Here is a 19,030-nt window from a genome sequence, read left to right as displayed (position 1 = left end):
CCTCAGCCAACAAAAATACCTCCAGAACTAGATAGCTCTTCCCGAGCTGTTCCAAGCCTCAAATTTCCAGTTGTTTCATTAGGGATATCACTTCCTGGTCTACGAGCTAAGCGGTTCCTCCTTAGCCACCCCTGGTTGGTACAAAATGTAGATGATTCCCTGAAGTGTCACGTGGTACGTTCTTGTCAAAGAGCTGCATAGATCCTTTGGGACCTTTAGGACTGCAAGTTTCGACTGTGATTTTGTCAGCAGGTGAGCAACTAACTGACTGGTACAGTGAACAAGAGCTGTTGACATTTCAGTATCTTTGTAATGAGATGATTCACTTCACTCAGGTTTGAGCACGTGCTTCGTAAAAACTGAAATCTTAAATGAAAAGGTCGAGCATCTTAAATTAAATTAACATCATCTTAAACTTTGTACAGTAGGTCATCTCATTTTAAGGCACCGAGGCTTAAAATAAGATATTTATATCTTATTTTAAGAATGTTAAGATCTTATTCTGTATAAGATTCTTAACTGTCTTATTTTAAGATTTGTATTACGTCTTAAATTAAGATGTAACAAGAGATGATCAAGGTAAGAGAGTGAATCCCTCATATAGGTCCTCTAACTTAGGTAATCCCTCTTAAGTTATTTTTAGACATTGTACCCAGTTCTTCCGCGGATATTACTCGTGCGTTGCCTGGATGTTTTCGTGGAGGATCTGTTTATGTTTCGTTTCGTTTCGTTTCAAAGCAAAGGGAAATCTCCAACGCTGTGGGGATGTCCCCTGTGATATTTGGATTACGAGCGGAACTTTTGCTCTCGGTATTTTTTAATACATTTCGAAACTTTAATAAGAGTTTAAATAAGAGACGGATGTCCCTTGTACAAACAACAACTGAATGAACGGCAGAGGAATGAGTAGACAACTGAACGAGTGCAAAGCAAACAAACGCCCAAGCACAATCTTGGCAACCGATCAAAAAGATGGTCGAAAGTGCAGGCAGACGCTCGCTGCCCAAGTAGCAAAAGCAGTTTAAGCAACAACGGCAACAACGCCAAAGGCAACATCGATTAAAAAACGACTTAATATTCAACCTACGAATCTCGCGGGAATTTAGATTCATTCAGTTTGTCTATGCTGTCAGAAACATCCCAAACAGAATATGTAAGACAGCGTCAAAATTCGAAAAAGAAATTTTGAAAATTGGCCGTCGTATAGTTCACGTTCTCTCGAATATGCAGAATGTGGCTATTTCACGTTGTTGTTTTGTGACTTTTCATAAACAACGGCAAAGAAATGAACAGAAAATTATAACGCACGCTTACACAGCCATTGTATTAGCTGCAGTTGTCGTTAAAGTTTGCTTAATTAAACTCCCTAGAACCGACTAAACAGCCAAATACTGAACAGCCAAAGTAGAAAACATTCCTGCTATGAAACGAAATCAAAACATATAAAATGGCGTTCCCGCTATTTCGTCTCAGGTAGTTTCGAGAAAGTCACTTCGGCTGTCCACGCATCGCGCGAGTAACATCCTCGGAAGAACTGGGTACCATGTCTAAAAATAACTTAAGACGGATTACCTTAGTTAGAGGACCTATATGAGGAATTCACTCTCTTACCTTGATAATGTCTTGGATGCAATTACCTTAAAGCAAGATGCGTTATTCTTATTTTAAGATTAAACTCGATGAATTATTAATGCATTGGGGAAATATTGCAAATAAACACGTACACACACATGCCTTTTTTTCCCACCTGTATTTGTTGATCTAAATTCAACTCTAATAACCCATACAATGTTCCAATATAACACAGAAATGTTCCTGTGTGACACAGTGAGGTGACTGAGCATAAAACTGTACTATAATTGCTCCCAAATTAGTGATAATTATCTTGTCCTCGGTAGTTTTCCCAATTTTTCTTCCAGTTTTACATAGTAGGAAGAAATGTCCCACCCCTTTCCAAGATTTGGGGAAAATCCAAAAAGTTACTCTAATGTGGGTCCAATAATTTTCCCAGTACCAGGAAACAATATCCCATTTTTCCCAAAAAAATATTTCCCAATTTTTGGCCTGAACATTTTCCAAAGTAAGAAAGCTATTTCCCATTTCCTTCCTAAATCTCATAATTTTCCCAAATTGTGTTCCCAACAATTTCCCAGTGTCGGAAAATCATGTCCTGATTGCAAATTACACTAGCGTTAGTTTGATGTCTCGCATCTCTTCTGTACGATCATCATCAAGCCACTTGTTGAGCTGTGGATCATTTGTCAGATCCTGGTACTCCTTATCACCTCTCTTAGCAGACGTGCGAATGGATTCTATGTACCAACCGTCATTTCCTCTAGTTTGAGTTTGTAGGTGAATTTCCTTAATGTCAGATGACGACACGCACTTTGCAGTGTTAAACCGGCTTGCAAACTGTAACTCTCGCGTATAAGGTTTGTCTTGTTCCATAGGGTGTTCAAGTTCTGCCTGAAGTTTGTCGTTATTTGATAACATGAGAACTATCAGGTGGTTGTTTCCGGTTAAGGAACCAGCGTATGACACGTCTCCCGTCATTGCATCTACACGTATGTAGGTGATACAGGGTCCTGCAGCAGCATTGGTGAGGGTAATTGGCATTGTATGGGTAATTAGACTCTTGATCACCGTCCAGCCACATATCGAAGCCTGTATCAGCGGTTAGTTTGGTGTACCGTTTCTTTTTTGTTCTGGTGTAGGTATCGATCGATGCTATGTACCATCCATCATTGCCTCGAGCCTCGAGATAAACTTCCTTGATGTCTCTTTTAGTGCAGACGAGACTCGGTTGGAAATTACTTTGGACGGACAATTCTATTTCGTATGGTTCACCTGCTTTCTTGTCGTTCGGCAGCTCTGCTTCGTACTTACTGCCATCTTTCAAAACGATCACCAGGTCTGGATGGCTACTTGTGCCTGCGGTAATAGGAGCGTCGTTCGTCATTGCTTCAACCTTTATATAAGTGATGCGGCGGCGTTCTATGTAGAGAGAATATGCAAAAGCCATTTTGTTGCGTACATAAACACGCAAGAAACTAGTGTTTTGATGATTCCAGAGGGGTGTCTGGAAAACCCGAATCGCGAATAGGGAATAGCGAATAGTTCCGAAGAGCGAATAGCGAATAGAACGAATAGTGCGAATAGTCTGGAATATGGAGTGGCGAACGGTCACGAAGAGTGAGGAATAGTGGCAAATGGGGGGGGGGGGGGGGGGGGAATAGTGACGAATGACAGAAATTTGGTACTCAGAGTCTCGCATTTAACATTGCAGCAACGTTCCAAATAAAAAGCATAAACCCTTATCAGGACGAAAGGTGTTCCTAAAAGTAACTTCTTCTGTTTTCCCCGCTACAAGAGCGTAAATACCGTACGTCTTAATTAGGATATCCTCGTGTTTTCTGTTTTCTTAATGTCGGTGATGGACAGCCCTAGCCTGAGTCCGGAGAAGAAAAGGTAATAAATTCACTCAAATTCTGTTGCTTATTTGGATATTTAATTACGAAAGATATAGCTTAGATGTTGTTGTTTTTATAACCGGTTATCGGATCAGCTCATTTGTGTCTTTTCAGTTAATAAACTAATCACTGACCACTCTCCTCGCCTTCATTGCATTTTGTTGTTTTTTCACAGAACATGCTTGATCGAATCTATCAGCGTCCGCGGATAGACGCTATTGCTCCACGTGATCAATTTCAGCGCTGAACTAAAGTGGTGACTGTTGATAACTAGTATTCGCCACTATTCGCGACTGTTTTCCACTATTCGCACTATTCGAGACTATTAGCACTATTTGTACTATTCGCTATTCGCTATTCGCGACTATTCGCTATTCGGGTTTTCCAGACACCCATGTCAGAGGCCAGAAAAAAGCTGAAATTCAACCGAAATTTAATTTTCCAATGGTCTAAATCTTGGAAGTCGATACGACTTTTCATATTATGTTTGGCAACGTCGGGCTCTCAGTAATGTAAACATCTTTCTGAAATCATCGTCGATCAAATTACATATTCACGATCAAATGTGCGTCTGGATCCGTCTGGACTAGGACAGTCAGCTTTGTGGCAAGAGAAATGGGGAAACTGTAGAATGCTTACAAACCGCATAGCGCCTGAAGTTTCTTCCTTCAGGAATTTCTTCAGTATAGGGAATAGCTAGACCCTGGGCCTCTTCAATATGATTCGTAGCCGAACTCGAATTGAGTAATACATGTATACTATACCCAGAATTTGTTCACTAAATTTGTAAGAAATGAGAATTAGAGTTACACCTTCGACGTTTCATATTGAATGAAAAAAGTAAGGAACCGAGAAAAGAGAAAATGGAATAATAAATGACCATTTTAAAAGTATGAAAAAGTAGCCTTACTTCCACGCCCACCACGTCTACGACGGTTTTTTCGTTTTTTTCCTAAAGAGAAAAATAAATGAAATAGATTTAGTTGAGTTTGTCCTTGGGGAATTAAGTTGGTGGCTGCAAACTAGAACCGTTTATTGTAACCTACAAAATAAGCAATCGATAAATGTAATCTGGGTATACCAAATGCATGTGTCCTCTCACTTCACTTGCTCTTTTGGTTTGTATTGATGGATAATTGGGAAAAAGTGAAGAAATAGAGAGGTCAACTAAATGGAAGTTAGATGGAGCCACTATTTACTCGTGTTCTATTGGGACCAACCAATTTCGGTTGAATAGGTTAGTTGGGTCTTTCTAGCATCCTACTGATTAAATCCGGTTTTCGATTGGGCAGGTTGATCAACCATTTTAACCAGCTTACCGCAAAATGGTTTACAGTACGTTTACTGAAACCGGGGCCACCCAGACAATGAAAACCAATCAGATGGCAGAACTGAAACAATAGATTCCAACATTTTCAAATCCAGCCAATCAAATGTCCGATACAAAACAGTGAAATTTCAACTTGTTCACTGTAAGCCGTTAGTACTTTCGCTTTAGAAAATATTGTGTTACTTTACTTTAGATTTTACATTGACAAGCGTGATAAATTCATTAGATTGACCGTTTTCCACTGTGAGCGTACGGTCACACAAAATATCACTCTTACTGTTGTTGTTTAAATTCGCAGAATAACAGAGTGTGACATTTTTTAAAGAATAAATTCCGCTCCTGTTGTCTGTGCATGTTTCTATTTTTACACAGCTTTTGGTTATTTACCACGCAGTTCTCGGAAAAACCATCGCGTTTACTATCGCAGCAGCTGTACATTTTGGAGTTTGAGCTCCCTTTCTGGATTATCGGTGTATGGAATTGAAATAACATCTTCATGGAAAATTCAAACTATCAAAGCCTGGCAAAAACAAAAGACGATAGCGCCAAACCTCCCCTGGATGGAAAAATCGAAGATATTTCGATCAAAGAATTCAGGTTACAAGTCCATTTTTGTATCAAGTTGACTTTTCGTTTATCCTGCTTGAAGTTTGCATCCAGCTCCTTTCAGTTACATCGAAAATAATCCCTTTCCAATTTTACAATTTTCGAACCTGAACAGATGCGAAACTACTCAGAGACCATTTGAAGGGTTTCTTTTTAACAGCCGCGACAATATTCAAACCCTACAATACACACTCTAGCGGCGATATATATTTACGAGTGACACTCTTAAGCAGCTTTTCTTTCCATGTATTTTCTAAAACAAGCAACCTATAGAAAGTGGGGCAGCATTTAATTCTTCTTAAATTTGCAAGCGCGCGAAACTACTAACGGTTTGAGCTTAATAATTTATTAATTGCGTAAGCATCACGACGAACAAGTTGAGATTTCAATGTTTTGTACCGGACATTTGATTGGCTGGATTTGAAGATAGGATATTTGATTGGTTGGATTTGGAAATGTTGGATTCTATCGTTTCAGTTCTGCCATCTGATTGGTTTTCATTGTCTGGGTGGCCCCAGTTTCAGTGAACGCACTGTAAAACTCGGCTTTGAATCGTGTTCTATCAGCAGATTTCCACGAAATTATCCAAACCTTGTTTGGACGGGGCTGCTGTATTTGTACTTTTTGTCTTTGAAACATACACGCATAGTCCTTTGAAAAGCTTTTGAATGTGATTTAGAAAATAGAGTGAAAATACCGCGAATAAATGAGAACCGGGCCTTAATCCAATGGACCAACATCCTCTCAGCTCTTAGGCCTTTGTGTATTTACAAGTCGTCTTTATAAATTAAGATGATTGTCGCAGAACATTCGAGCAATAATGGCAAAAATATAGTTACCAAAAAAAACCTTATAGCCTGGTAATATTTTGAATTAAGGTAGGAAGATCTTATCGAGGCTTTAGCTCTCAAGCTGACCCCCCACCCCGCCCCCCGAGGGAAAATTGAACTTGAAGTTATCCATATTTCAATAAGAACGGACGTTTCGCGTTAGTTGAAAACGCAGTAACACACGCATTAAGCATTCTTACGAGGTTTGACATTAATTTTCCCGAGAATGCTTGGGGTTTTAATCGCGGGGCCACCTAAAAAAATGAATTACGGTGAGATGTTTCCAATAGTATTCAAAATCTTGCTGCGCTGTGAATAGATTTTTAGTAAATGATTTTTGCACTTAGTGCTCGAACTTTGAACTTTATCGCTGCAGCTGCGCTAATTTCAACTCACTGGAAGCGATTTTTGCGCGCTCTAGTACCACCGAGAAAGAAGAGAGACTACTTGTTGACTTCTAAATGTATTGCTAAATAATCTACTCACTTTTTTCGAGAGTCAAGGAATTCTCTTCGGTTAATCCCCCTGAATTGTCGAAAACGTCTTCGGGTGCGTCTAAAGGTAAAAATATCCCAATTGATTTATTGATTTATTGATTTATTTATTCATTTATTTTTAATATGCCAGAAAAAAAAGGAATAAAAACATTAATGCTAATACCGCCACATAGTACCCAATTACTGCTGGCCCTGGTATAAAGAGGTAAAAACCAGACTTACTGCAGAAAAGTTATTTTACCATGTGACCGGTGTAACTCCACGCGCTCGCGCGCATTACAAAACTAATGCCTCACTTACAAGCCAACTTTCATTACCCTATAGGGGATTTTTGCGCGCGTGCTTTAGTATCGCTGAGAAACAGGAGAGACTCATCAGTCTACTGAATGTTTTGCTAAATAATTTTCTCACTTTTTTCAAGAGTCTGGAAATTCTTTTCGGAAAATTCATTTGAGGTGTCGAAAAAGTCTAGAAAATCCGATTTTATTTTTTGATTTAACTATCCAGAAAAAAATACAGAGAAAGTAAAATAAAACCAATAATTACAAGTTGCATTCAGGATGTGTTTAGCCTGAAATACTGGCTACTTTCAAGCAAACATTTGCTTAAGTTCCTCACAAGAGTACATGTGTTAACCCGACTTATCATGAAATATTGTAAAATTCCCTAGAACAGGGTGGGGTTGAGACGCTATCACCACCAGATTTCCCGGCTTAGCTGGTACACTTTAATTTGATGATTTGATAATGATAATTTCATCATCGCTGTAACTATTTCAACTCAATGGAAGCGATTTTCGCGCGCGCCTCTGAAATCTCTGAGGGAGGTGAAATGGTACGTAATGTTCACTAAATGTATTGCTAAATAACATACTAACTTTCCTCAAGAGGCTGCAAATCCTTGTCGCGAAATTTCCCTGAATTTTCAACGTCTATGGGTACGTCTAAGGAGAAAATAAATGAAACCTATTTATTCATTTAAATACGCCAGAAAAAAAAATAATTGAAAAAATAAATAATTACAAACAGTAACAATACTATTATAACGTAAAACGCGCGCTGGTCCTACCTAATTCCTATTTAGCCATAATGGTAAAAAATCTCTATTTACATACCGCCGTGCGTAAATAATATATAGATTTAGCAAAGCCTAGAAGCGGTGCTCCCGTTTAGAGAATTAATCATAAATGAAAAGAGGATATTTTCCCTGGATCAGAAGCTCAAAAAATGATCAATTGTGAGCATATGATTGTTTAGTGTGTGGTTTCACTTTTTTTCTAATTACATTTAACAAACCATACCTAATCAGTATACCCAAGATTGAAGAAATAACGCACGCAATATATCAGGGACTTTCCAAGAGACGATTGCGCAAGGAATGTGTCGGAAGAAAAGTCAACAACGCGTCAGGGTTTAATTTGCGCCTAAATTTTGCCTTTGCATGCATGTACTCCCTCCCTCTCAAGCAGAGTAATAACCTGACTTGAGCCCGCGATCCAATCGAAAACTCAGTGCCTGGTCAGCAAAAAAACACGCGACCTCGATGAGTTCTTGGCCTGAGCCCGCGATATGGTCACGTGATGCTGGTCAGCGGATACCTTGTTTTGACAGCTGTCAAATTAGTTATAACAAAGATGTCCAATATCAAAGATGTACCCATGGTAATGGTGCTACTCTCTTATTTTTCAAGATATGGGGCAGTTTCATTTTAGTTGCAAAGTTTCTGTCGATTTTAGCTGCGAGTTCCTTTTGTTATTTCGGGAATGTAAGGAGTATGGAGTATTTTGACTTTTTTGGCTACATTTTCATTAACTCAAAGAAGCGAAATTTTATGAACAATTTTAAAAATCAGTTGAAGCGTTCTGGCTCAACCATCGCTCAACTGATTGTGGCGTTTTTTTAACCAGCAAACAGGATCCTTTGTTTTCCTTCACCGTGCATTGTGAGAACTTAACTTTGTAGGCCGATCACAAATAAAACATGCGCCTAAGGTGATGTCGCAACGTTATAAAGGAATTAGTTGATGCTTTTACTTTTAGCCGTGCGTATATCGAGTTATGGATGCACTTGACAAGTTTGTAGAGCTTAGGAAGTTAGAGTTGCTGTCGGCTGCGTCTCAAGCAACTCTTACGCTTCTCTTGTGCTCCCCAAACTTCCCGTGTAAGCATGAACCAATTCTGACTACCACAGACTGTAGCGAATTGCTGCCAGCTCAAGTCTACAGAGGTAAAGACTATACCTACACTATTTTACTGTGTCTGTAACTAATCACAACTCGCTTGAGGTGATTGTCATTCGGGCTCTTATAATATCTCTGCAAAAGATGTCATTGAGAAACTTTTCGTTGTCTGCTAAATTAAATCATCCCGACTTACCTTCTTCAAGGGTCTGCAAATTCCTGTCGCGAAATTCCCTCGCATTCTCAAAATCTTCTTTGGGTATAGGTTGGTCTTAAGAGAAAAAATATCAATTTAATTATGTATTGCCGACTGAAGTACATACAATTAAAACTGTGTGAAGTCTCAGCATGGTGGAGTTTCTTTTTATAGAGTAGATTTGAACTTTTTGTTGACAATAAATTCTATACCATATATAATTATTCTTTATTTTGGTTTGCGAAGTTAGAGAAACTTTCTCAGTTTCTCCAAATGTCTATAATTTTCAGCTGTGTTAAGTCTCGAAATGGTGGAGTTTCTAGTCTCATGGTAGAGTAGTATTGAAGATATTTTGCTTACCGAGATCCTGCCTGAGAAATGAATTAAATCAGTAACATCTTCGCCTTTTCTAAGTGTCGTTAAACACAAGCTTACATTTCTGTGGTTAGCAGTCAAAATAGATATGATTCTCTTAGCGTGACGTTTTGTCAGTATTTTCCTCGCTATCTTCAATTTCTAATCGTTAATCGGTTTGACAAAGTTTCTTGTCCTAATGTAGAAAACGTGTTCTTTAAAACTGTTTGAAATTACATCAATCGATTGAATTCAGTGGCAGTTTCTTTTTTGCGCGAAGAGAAATTAGGTCTATGCATTTTCAGCAGTCAATACTTTGTTTGTATTTTTTTTCTCAGTTTCTTCAATAAATTCTTCACTTTTTCTCAGTTTTTTGAGTTCTGTGAAGGCTCGAATGGAAGAGCAGTTAGCCTTTGGATAGAGTAGTTTACCTTAACCCCGATAGAAGTGAATTTAGGGTTTATAATTTGGTCAACTCCCACCACCATAACTTGAACAAAAAGTCCATAACCTGGGCGTCCTCTTATAGGAAGTAATGTCTGACAGAGCACCTCTTCGAAATATTAGGAACAATAGATTGTACCAATTTACAAGCATTTTTTAAAAAATGTAATGATTATATTGTTCTACTGCTAGTTACAACTATTAAGGGAAGTCTGTTAATAGACTTACCAGGGCCTTTGGCTTGGTTTTCATCCTGTAAAAGTAATAAATAAATTAATCGTTTATTGGCATGAAAAGCAATTTCAGTCAATAACTCAGAAAAATGAAGTAGTTGGTATTTGAGGAACGGAGGTCACGCGCTTACCTGAGCTTGAGGATTGTGCTGCGGGACTGCCGCCACCAAGGCCAAAGTTAGTAGTAAGAAAACAAAACGCTTCATAGTCTCTGAGAAATGAATAAGAGAAATCAGTAAATTGTATAAAGTTGCGTTACGTTAAGCTGATCACGAGTACTGATGAGTCATATGAAATGTTTCAAGGCTGATTTAAGGTGGCTCAAAACAGTTTCCAGCACTTAGATTTTGATGGGTCGTTATAGCCACTCTTTGTCAATTAATGCCACAATCATGGTACCAAAAACCTGCGTATGCCCAATCATTGGTGAACACGTTATTATCATTTTCGCGACACAATAGGTTACCATAGCAACAGTATGATCTGCTAAAACCAGCCTTAATTACAGCTTTAGCGGCATATAATTTAAACACAGCACGGTGAAGTTTTATTATGTTATAAAATTTTGATAAGCATGATAAGACGCAACTTTTGGTAAAGTTTAAAAAAATTCCTTTCATAGGGCTCAGAGCCACCTTAAATTTTCAAAACTTTAAAATGGCTCTGAACCCTTTGTATAGTTACTTACCTAGGCCTTCAAACTGGCTAAGTATGGGCAAAATTGATTTTTCGACCGTGGCCACGATTTCTTTGATTTTTAGTGGCAATTACTCTTAAATCTTCTTCTTAGAGTCGGATGAACGCCGACAAGAAAGCAAAATCTGTAGCAAATTAATCGATGAAACAGTCAGGAAAACATTTAGGAATTCACTTCATCTCAACCGGATCTGATCTTACTCAGTTTCTGGCAAACAATTGAGGAATGGCTGTTATGTACATAGATACACCCTTTAACATCGCCTGTAGCTTTTTGTAGAACCCACAAAAGCGGCCAAAGTCCTAAATTTCCAAATATATTTATTGTTCTAGTTCTAGCTTACGATGGACAGAAGGAATTGTGTTTTCTCTATTGAAATGTGGAGGTTTTGCAGGCTTTGAATTCGTCTACCCCAAATCAGTTTTTTCTCGACGTTGTTCAATTACTTTACTTGTATGCTGCGTTTGTAAGAAAAAAAACAATCAAAAAGTGAGATACTGACTAAAACCACCTGCATCGCTGGTTATTGAATCTCTCTTTTGTATTTAATTAACGGAATTATTATAGATAAAGTCTGCATATGAGCCAAGTGGCTCATCAGGCCGGAGCTTATCCCGATTTCTATAGGATGAAGCGACTAGGAGTATTTTCTTTCCTCCCTGGAATGAACTGAATCCTAGTCCATTGCAGGGTTAGACCCCAGCATTAAATTCGCCGGTACTCATTATACACCTAAGTGGAGAGAGGCATTGTGAGAGTAAAGTGTCTTGCCTGAGAACACAACACAATGTCCCAAGCCAGGGCTCGAACCCGCACCGCTGGATCCAGAGATGAGCGCGCTAACCACGAAGGCACCGCGAATTATGATGACACAATTAATAATTGATGATTTGTGGATGTTAACAAGGCACGTTAACCACGCAAAGAGAAAGCAAAAGACGTAGTAAATCTTAGTTTGGTTTTTTGCATCCTGATTATTGTTCAGTTATAATTGAAAAAACAAATCATACTGTACTGTAGAGAATTATTCTCGTTTGATTAATTTTCCCAAGAAAACACACCTTCATAATCTTTGATTTTTCGTCGTCAGTTTAAAAGCTTGCTTAAAGTTGGAACGAGTGCTCCTTAAAAGAGCAACAAGTGACGAATTTATTTCACTGGCAAAATACACAAACATGCCACAGTAAAAATAAGCTACCGACAAAAATACAGTAAGATAGGCTGACGGAGAGTTTAACCCTGAGAACTCTGTATTACCGTCTACTGCGAACGTCTAAATAAATGCTTTGCATCAATACATACGTACTTCTTACTCACATCAACTTATCTACTTTTATTTGTCAGTCATATTGAGATCAGGGAAATCTTAATGCTTCCTACCTTAGGTCTTCTTCTTAGCGTCGGATGAACTCAAGAAATCAAAATCTGTAGCAAATTAATCAATATCACTAGCAAAACATTGTAATATAAGTTGAAAACCGTGAATTTTCATACATAGATACTAACAGTAATCCAGCGTAATACTGAATGATACAAAACCGTAGCAAAATGCTGGCATCGCACAGAACGCATAAAGACGCCGAAGAAAATTACATGACGTAATTAGCGACTCTTTTTTTCCCATCGTGTTAAAGTTTTACTTGAATAAAAAAATGATACTGTAGATAATTTTACTCGTTTGATTAATTCGCGCACAAAACAGGCACCTTCATAATCAAACTCACTTTTATTTTACGTCGTCAGTTTAAAAGCTTGCTTAAAGTGGGCACAAACGCTCCTTCAAAGAGCGAATTTATTTCACTAGCGCAACATCTACACAAACATTATGCCACAGTGAAAAGAAGCTACTAACAAAAATAAAATGAGAAAGGCTGAAGGAGAGCTTAACCCGAAGAAATTTGTGATATTATCTACTGCGAACTTCTAAATGAATCCTTTTCATTATTACATACGTGTATCTTACTTACATTAACTTATACACTTTCATTTGTCAGTCATATCAAGAACAGGAAAATCTTGCTACCTACCTTAAGTCTTCTTCTTAGCGTCGGATGAACTCAAGAAATCAAAATCTGTAGCAAATTAATCAATGAAACAGTCAGGACGCCATTTAGGAATTCGTTTAATCTCAAACTGATCTTACCTTGCTCAGTCTCTAACAAACAATTGAGGGGTGGCTGTTATGTCTATATTTTGGAAGTATTCCACAGACTTAAATACACACCCTTAACATCGCCTGTAGCTTTCAGTAGAAGTCACGAAAGCGACCAAAGTCCTAAATTTCCAGACATATTTACTTTATAGTTTTAGTTTCGGTTTCAGACTGATAGATTGAATAAATTTCGATTTCCGTCATTAGAATGTGGAGATTTTGCAGATTTTAAATTCGTCTACCCCATATCAGTGTTTTTCTCTGTGTTGTTCAATTACTTTAGTTGTATGCTGGTTTTCTGAAAAAAAAAAAGAACAATTATAAATGATATACTGACTGAAACTACCTGCATATCGCTGGTTATTGATTCTTTCTTTTGTATTTAATTAACGAAGATATGATAACGCAACTGATAATTGATGATTTTTAAAATGAAATATTTTGAGAATTAAGAAAGGCATTGTGTGTTTTAAGCAAGGTTCCATTTTAATTGAGGGTTGGCTGTTATGGACATACTTTTGGAGCATGACATGATTGTTTTGAATTCCTCTTTTTTCAGTCGCAACATTCCAATTGCATTGAATAGCAAACAAACATTGTAATATAAGTTGAAAACCGTGAATTTTCATATCTAGAAATTAACAGTAATCCAGTGCATTACTGAATGACACAAAACCGTACCAAAATGCCGGCACCACACAGAACGCATAAAGTGCGCCTGAACCACGCCAAAGAAAATTACATAACGTAATTTGCGAATCTTTTTTCCCAGTGTATTTCTTATGTGTTTTACTTTTTTTGAAAAAAATTGCATACTGTAATGAATTTTTCTGGTTTGACTAATTTGTGCAAGAAAACACACACCTTCAGAATCAAAATCCCTTTAATTTCAAGTCTATAGTTTAAAAGCTTGCTTAAAGTGGCCACGAGCGTTCCTTAAAAGAGAGCAACAGGCGACGAATTTATTCCACTATGAGTACAAAATACAAAAAGCCATAGTAAAAATAAGCCACTAACAAAAATACTTTGAGATAGCCTGATGAAGGGTTTAACCCTAAGAACTCTGTGTTACCATCTGCTGCAAACTTCTAAATGAGCCCTCTGCATTAGTACCTACCTATATTTAATTCACATCAACTTAGACACTTTTATTTGTCAGTCTTATTGAGATCAGAGAAATCTTGCTTCCTACCTTGGATCTTCTTCTTAGCGTCGGATGAACTCAAGAAATTAAAATCTGCAGAAAATTCATCGATGAAACAGTCAGGATAACATTTAGGAATTCCGACATTTCGTCTCAAATTAGACTGATCTTACCTTGCTCACTCTAACAAACAACTGAGGGGTGGCTGTTATGTACATAGATATATATTGGGAGCATTCCACTGACTTAGATACACACCCTTAACATCGACTGTAGCTTTTTATAGAACTCACAAAAGCGGCCAAAGTCCTAAATTTACAAATTTATTTTTTTTCTCAAGTATCTGAGCGGGGAGGAATCCTAAATCCTCGAATTTGATTGGCTAATTATACGCACGTGACCGGTCCAGCTTTTTACGATACGGCCCACGGTCCGGAATTTTTCCCCACTGTAGCGATTATTTCGCTCCTAAATCTGCAGATTATTCGATCAGTGAGACAACCAGGATAATATTTAGGAATTCCGACATTTCATCTCATACTGATCTTACCTTGCTCAGTCTCTAACAAACAATTGAGGGGTGGCTGTTATGTGGAAACATTCCACTGACTTAGATACACACCCTTAACATCACCTGTAGCTTTTTGCAGAACTCACGAAAGCGACCGAAGTCCTTTTAATTAAAATTTCCAAACATATTTACTTTATAGTTCTAGTTGCGGCCTAAGACTGATACACTGGATAAATTTTGTTTTCTTTCATTAGAATGTAGCGGTTTTGCAGATTTTGAATTCGTCTACCCCATATCAGTGTCTTTTCTCGGTGTTGTTCAATTACTTTAGTTGTATGCTGTTTTTGTGAAAAAAAGAAAAATTATAATTGAAATACTGAGTCGAACTATCTGCGTCGCTGGTTATTGATTCTTTCTTTTGTATTTAATTTACGGTATATGAATTATGATAACGCAACTGATAATTGATAATTTGTAAAATGAAAATATTATGAGAATTAAGAAAGGCATTGTGTTTTAAGCAAAGTTTGCTTCTAAAGTGTATTGCATGATGGAAAACAAGGCTCTATTTCATTGAGGGGTGGCTGTTATGGACATAATTTTTGGAGCACTACATGATCGTTTTGAATTCTTCTTTTCAGTCCGGCGCAATATTCCAATTGCATTGAATAGTGAACATTGTAATATAAGTTGAAAACCGTGAATTTTCATACATAGATACTAACAGTTATCCAGTGCAATACTGAATGATACAAAACCGTGGCAAAATGCTTACATCGCACAGAACGCATAAAGACGCCGAAGAAAATTACATGACGTGATTAGCGAATCTTTTTTTCCAACCGTGGTGAAGTTTTACTTGAATAAAAAAATGATACTGTAGATAATTTTACTTGTTTGATTTACTCGCGCAAAAAACAGCCACCCTCATAATCAAACTCACTTTTATTTTACGTCGTCAGTTTAAAAGCTTGCTTAAAGTGGGCACAAGGGCTTCTTCAAAGAGGAAGAAACGACGAATTTATTTCACTAGCGCAACATCTATACAAACATTATGCCACGGTGAAAATAAGCTACCAACAAAAATAAAATGAGAAAGGTTGACGGAGAGCTTAACCCGAAGAAATTTGTTTTACCGTCCACTGCGAACTTTGAAGTGAATCCTTTTCAATATTACGTACGTACGTATATCTTACTTACAGTAAGGTAATTCCCCTGAAATAAAACTGCACATAGATTTTTGATCAAACTTTGTCCAATGAACACTTATCATATGAGAACGTAAATTATAAAATAAAAAAGGGGGTTGCCCGTGCTCGTTAAGGAGCAGTGAGGCATTGAAACTACAGTCAATACTTGTGTCGGACACAAATAAACGTTTTAAGTTTTATTTTGACAGACAGCTGAATCCTTGATAAAATATATATTGGAACCAAATTGCTTGCCACGGCTATCAAACTGCAAAATTGAAAAGACTACAGTGCAGCTGCTATTTTACTTATTTATTCAATTTCAACAACAGAAATCAGATCAGTCTTTTCTCACGCAAAGCTAATGATTAGTTGATTAAAATGACTGGAAAAATATTTGGGGTGCCCGATTTCGTCAGTGAGCTATAGTCATTTTTCAACTGACAGGACTCAATATCAAGGCAAATCCGCCATGTTTTCAATGCGCGCGTGCACGAACGCGCGCCAATGACGCCATAAATTATGCGCAGAATGCAATACTGGGGAATGACCTTAACTTATACACTTTTATTTGTCAGTCATATTAAGAACAGGAAAATCTTGTTACCTACCTTAAATCTTCTACTTACAGGCGGATGAACTCAAGAAATCAAAATCTGCAGAAAATTAATCAATGAAACAGTCAGGATGACATTTAGGAATTCGTTTAATCTCAAACTGATCTTACCTTGCTCAGTCTCTAACAAATAGTTGAGGGGTGGCTGTTATGTCTATATTTTGGAAGCATTCCACTGACTTAGATACACACCCTTAACACCGCCTGTTGCTTTCAGTAGAACTCACGAAAGCGGCTAAAGTGCTAAACTTCCAGACATATTTAATTTATAGTTCTAGTACCGTGATAAGACTGATAGATTGAATAAATTTCGTTTTCTTTCATCAGAATGTGGAGGTTTTGCAGATTTTGAATTCGTCTACCCCATATCAGTGTCTTTTCTCGGTGTTGTTCAATTACTTTAGTTGTATGCTGTTTTTGAGAAAAAAAGAAAAATTATAATTGAAATACTGAGTCGAACTATCTGCGTCGCTGGTTATTGATTCTTTCTTTTGTATTTAATTTACGGTATATGAATTATGATAACGCAACTGATAATTAATAATTTGTAAAATGAAAATATTATGAGAATTAAGAAAGGCATTGTGTTTTAAGCAAAGTTTGTTTCTAAACTGTATTGCATGATGATACTGTAGATAATTTTACTCGTTTGATTTATTCGCGCACAAAAACAGGCACCTTCATAATCAAACTCACTTTTATTTTACGTCGTCAGTTTAAAAGCTTGCTTAAAGTGGGCACAAGGGCTTCTTCAAAGAGGAAGAAGCGACGAATTTATTTCACTAGCACAACATCTATAGAAACATTATGCCACGGTGAAAATAAGCTACCAAAAAAATAAAATGGGAAAGCCGGGCTGACGGAGAGCGTAACCCGAAGAAACTTGTGTTATTATCTACTGCGAACTTCTAAATGAATCCATTTCATTATTACGCACGTATATCTTACTTACAGTAAGGTAATTTCCCTGAAATGAAACTGCACATAGATTTTTGATCAAACTTTGTCCAATGAATATTTATCATATGAGAACGTAAATTATAAAATATAAAAGGGGGCTGCCCGTGCTCGTTAAGGAACAGTGAGGCATTAAAAATGTCCCATTTTAGCGTTATTTAATGCTTATTACAAGAACGCATTCCAAGTTATTGTAATCTCTTTGTGAGCCCAGACTCATGAAAGCACGCCTCAAACTACAGTCAATACTTGTGTCGGACACAAATAAACTTTTTAAGTTTGCTTTTGACACACAGCTGAATCCTTGTTAAAATATTGGACCCAAATTACTTGCCATGGTTATCAAACTGCAAAATAGGAAAGTCGACTACAGTGCAGCTGCTATTTTCCTTATTTATTCAATTTTCAACAATAGAAATCAGATCAGTCTTATATCACGCAAAGCTAATGATTACTTGATTAAAATGATTGGAAAAAAATTTGGGGTGCCCGAGTTCGTTAGTGAACTAATTGCCATTTTTCAACTGACAGGACTCAATATCAAGGCAAATCCGCCATGTTTTCAATGCGCGCGTGCACGAACGTGCGTTAATGACGCCATAAATTATTCGCAGTAAGGATGCGCAATGTAATATTGGGGAATGACCTTGACTTATATACTTATATTTATCAGTCATATTGAGATCAGGGAAATCTTGCTACCTACCTTAAATCTTCTTCTTAGCGTCGGCTGAACTCAAGAAATCAAAATATACAGAAAATTAATCAATGAAACAGTCAGGATAACATTTAGGAATTTATTTCATCACAAACTGATCTTACCTTGCTCAGTCTCTAACAAACAATTGAGGGGTTACTGTTATCTACATATATTGGAAGCATTCCACTGACTTAGATACAAACCCTTAACATCGCCTGTAGCTTTTTGTAGAACTCACGAAAGCGGCTAGAGTCCTAAATTTCCAAATATAACGGGCCTCGTGTTTGGCTCAAAATTGAGTGGCGTGACTAGTCATATATGAAGCTCAAAGTCGTCGCTAAAAATAAAGACAACAAAATACCAGTATGCCTTCGATCTATGAGAAACGGGACTGTATAAGCGAGTTTCCTCGTGATAATATATAACCCAGCTTATTAGATTTCCCTTTAACAAGTCGATTTAACCGGGAGAAAACCTGTCTAAATACAAAACACTTAACCTTGAGTTTGAATTTGCTTCCCTTAATAATGCTATAACAGCAGATAACAGCGAAATGTTATTAGTCACAGCTTTTTTATTTAGACAGAGTTCGTGAATTCAGAACGCATATTTTCTCGTCGAAAATTGTTACCACCGGCTTCCCGTATTAAGCTCGACGCAAGTACGCCGTCTGAACCAGCCGTTGCTCCAAAGTCGCTCTAAAGTCGAACTTAATCAAGTTTGGTTCGACACATGAGTGGAGCGGCGTTTGAACCGGGCCTGAAATCACTTTGGGAAATGTTTAGCCCGGGGGGGGGGGGGGGGGGGGACTCCGATATGAAATGGACGGGGATGCTCGTCGTCTCGTTTAGGGGTGTAAATTTCGGATTTTGGTCTCGCTTAGGGTGTTCTGGGCAAAATGTTATTATTTTTAGCCGTCAAGGTC

General features: G+C 37.6%; 2 protein-coding genes across 2 annotated transcripts in view; both read right to left on the bottom strand.

Moving 5' to 3' along the window:
- Window positions 1-19,030, bottom strand: part of LOC145493923 (thiopurine S-methyltransferase-like) — a 152,429-nt gene that overhangs the window by 59,124 nt on the left and 74,275 nt on the right. The gene's annotated exons all lie outside the window — the stretch shown is intronic.
- On the bottom strand, window positions 3,964-10,584 carry LOC145493462 (uncharacterized). The gene is made up of 6 exons (XM_081472935.1): window positions 10,270-10,584; window positions 10,134-10,158; window positions 9,108-9,182; window positions 7,611-7,676; window positions 6,723-6,791; window positions 3,964-4,422 (listed from the first exon to the last, which is right to left on the bottom strand). Exons 1-6 carry the CDS (start codon window positions 10,342-10,344, stop codon window positions 4,355-4,357), a joined length of 378 nt encoding a protein of 125 aa, XP_081329061.1. The 5' UTR covers window positions 10,345-10,584; the 3' UTR covers window positions 3,964-4,354.

The sequence above is a fragment of the Orbicella franksi genome, chromosome 7 (genome assembly GCF_964199315.1).
Source record: "Orbicella franksi chromosome 7, jaOrbFran1.1, whole genome shotgun sequence".
In the NCBI taxonomy this organism is placed as follows: Eukaryota; Metazoa; Cnidaria; class Anthozoa; order Scleractinia; family Merulinidae; genus Orbicella; species Orbicella franksi.
This window is presented reverse-complemented; position numbering and strand designations above follow the sequence as displayed.

Coding starts and splice junctions, on each gene's coding strand:
- LOC145493462 (XM_081472935.1), bottom strand. CDS start 10,344: ATGAAGCGTTTTGTTTTCTTACTACTAACTTTGGCCTTGGTGGCGGCA. Junction 10,159..10,269: donor AGCACAATCCTCAAGCTCAG/GTAAGCGCGTGA, acceptor TTACTTTTACAG/GATGAAAACCAAGCCAAAGG. Junction 4,423..6,722: donor TTCCTTGACTCTCGAAAAAA/GTGAGTAGATTA, acceptor TTTTCTCTTTAG/GAAAAAAACGAAAAAACCGT.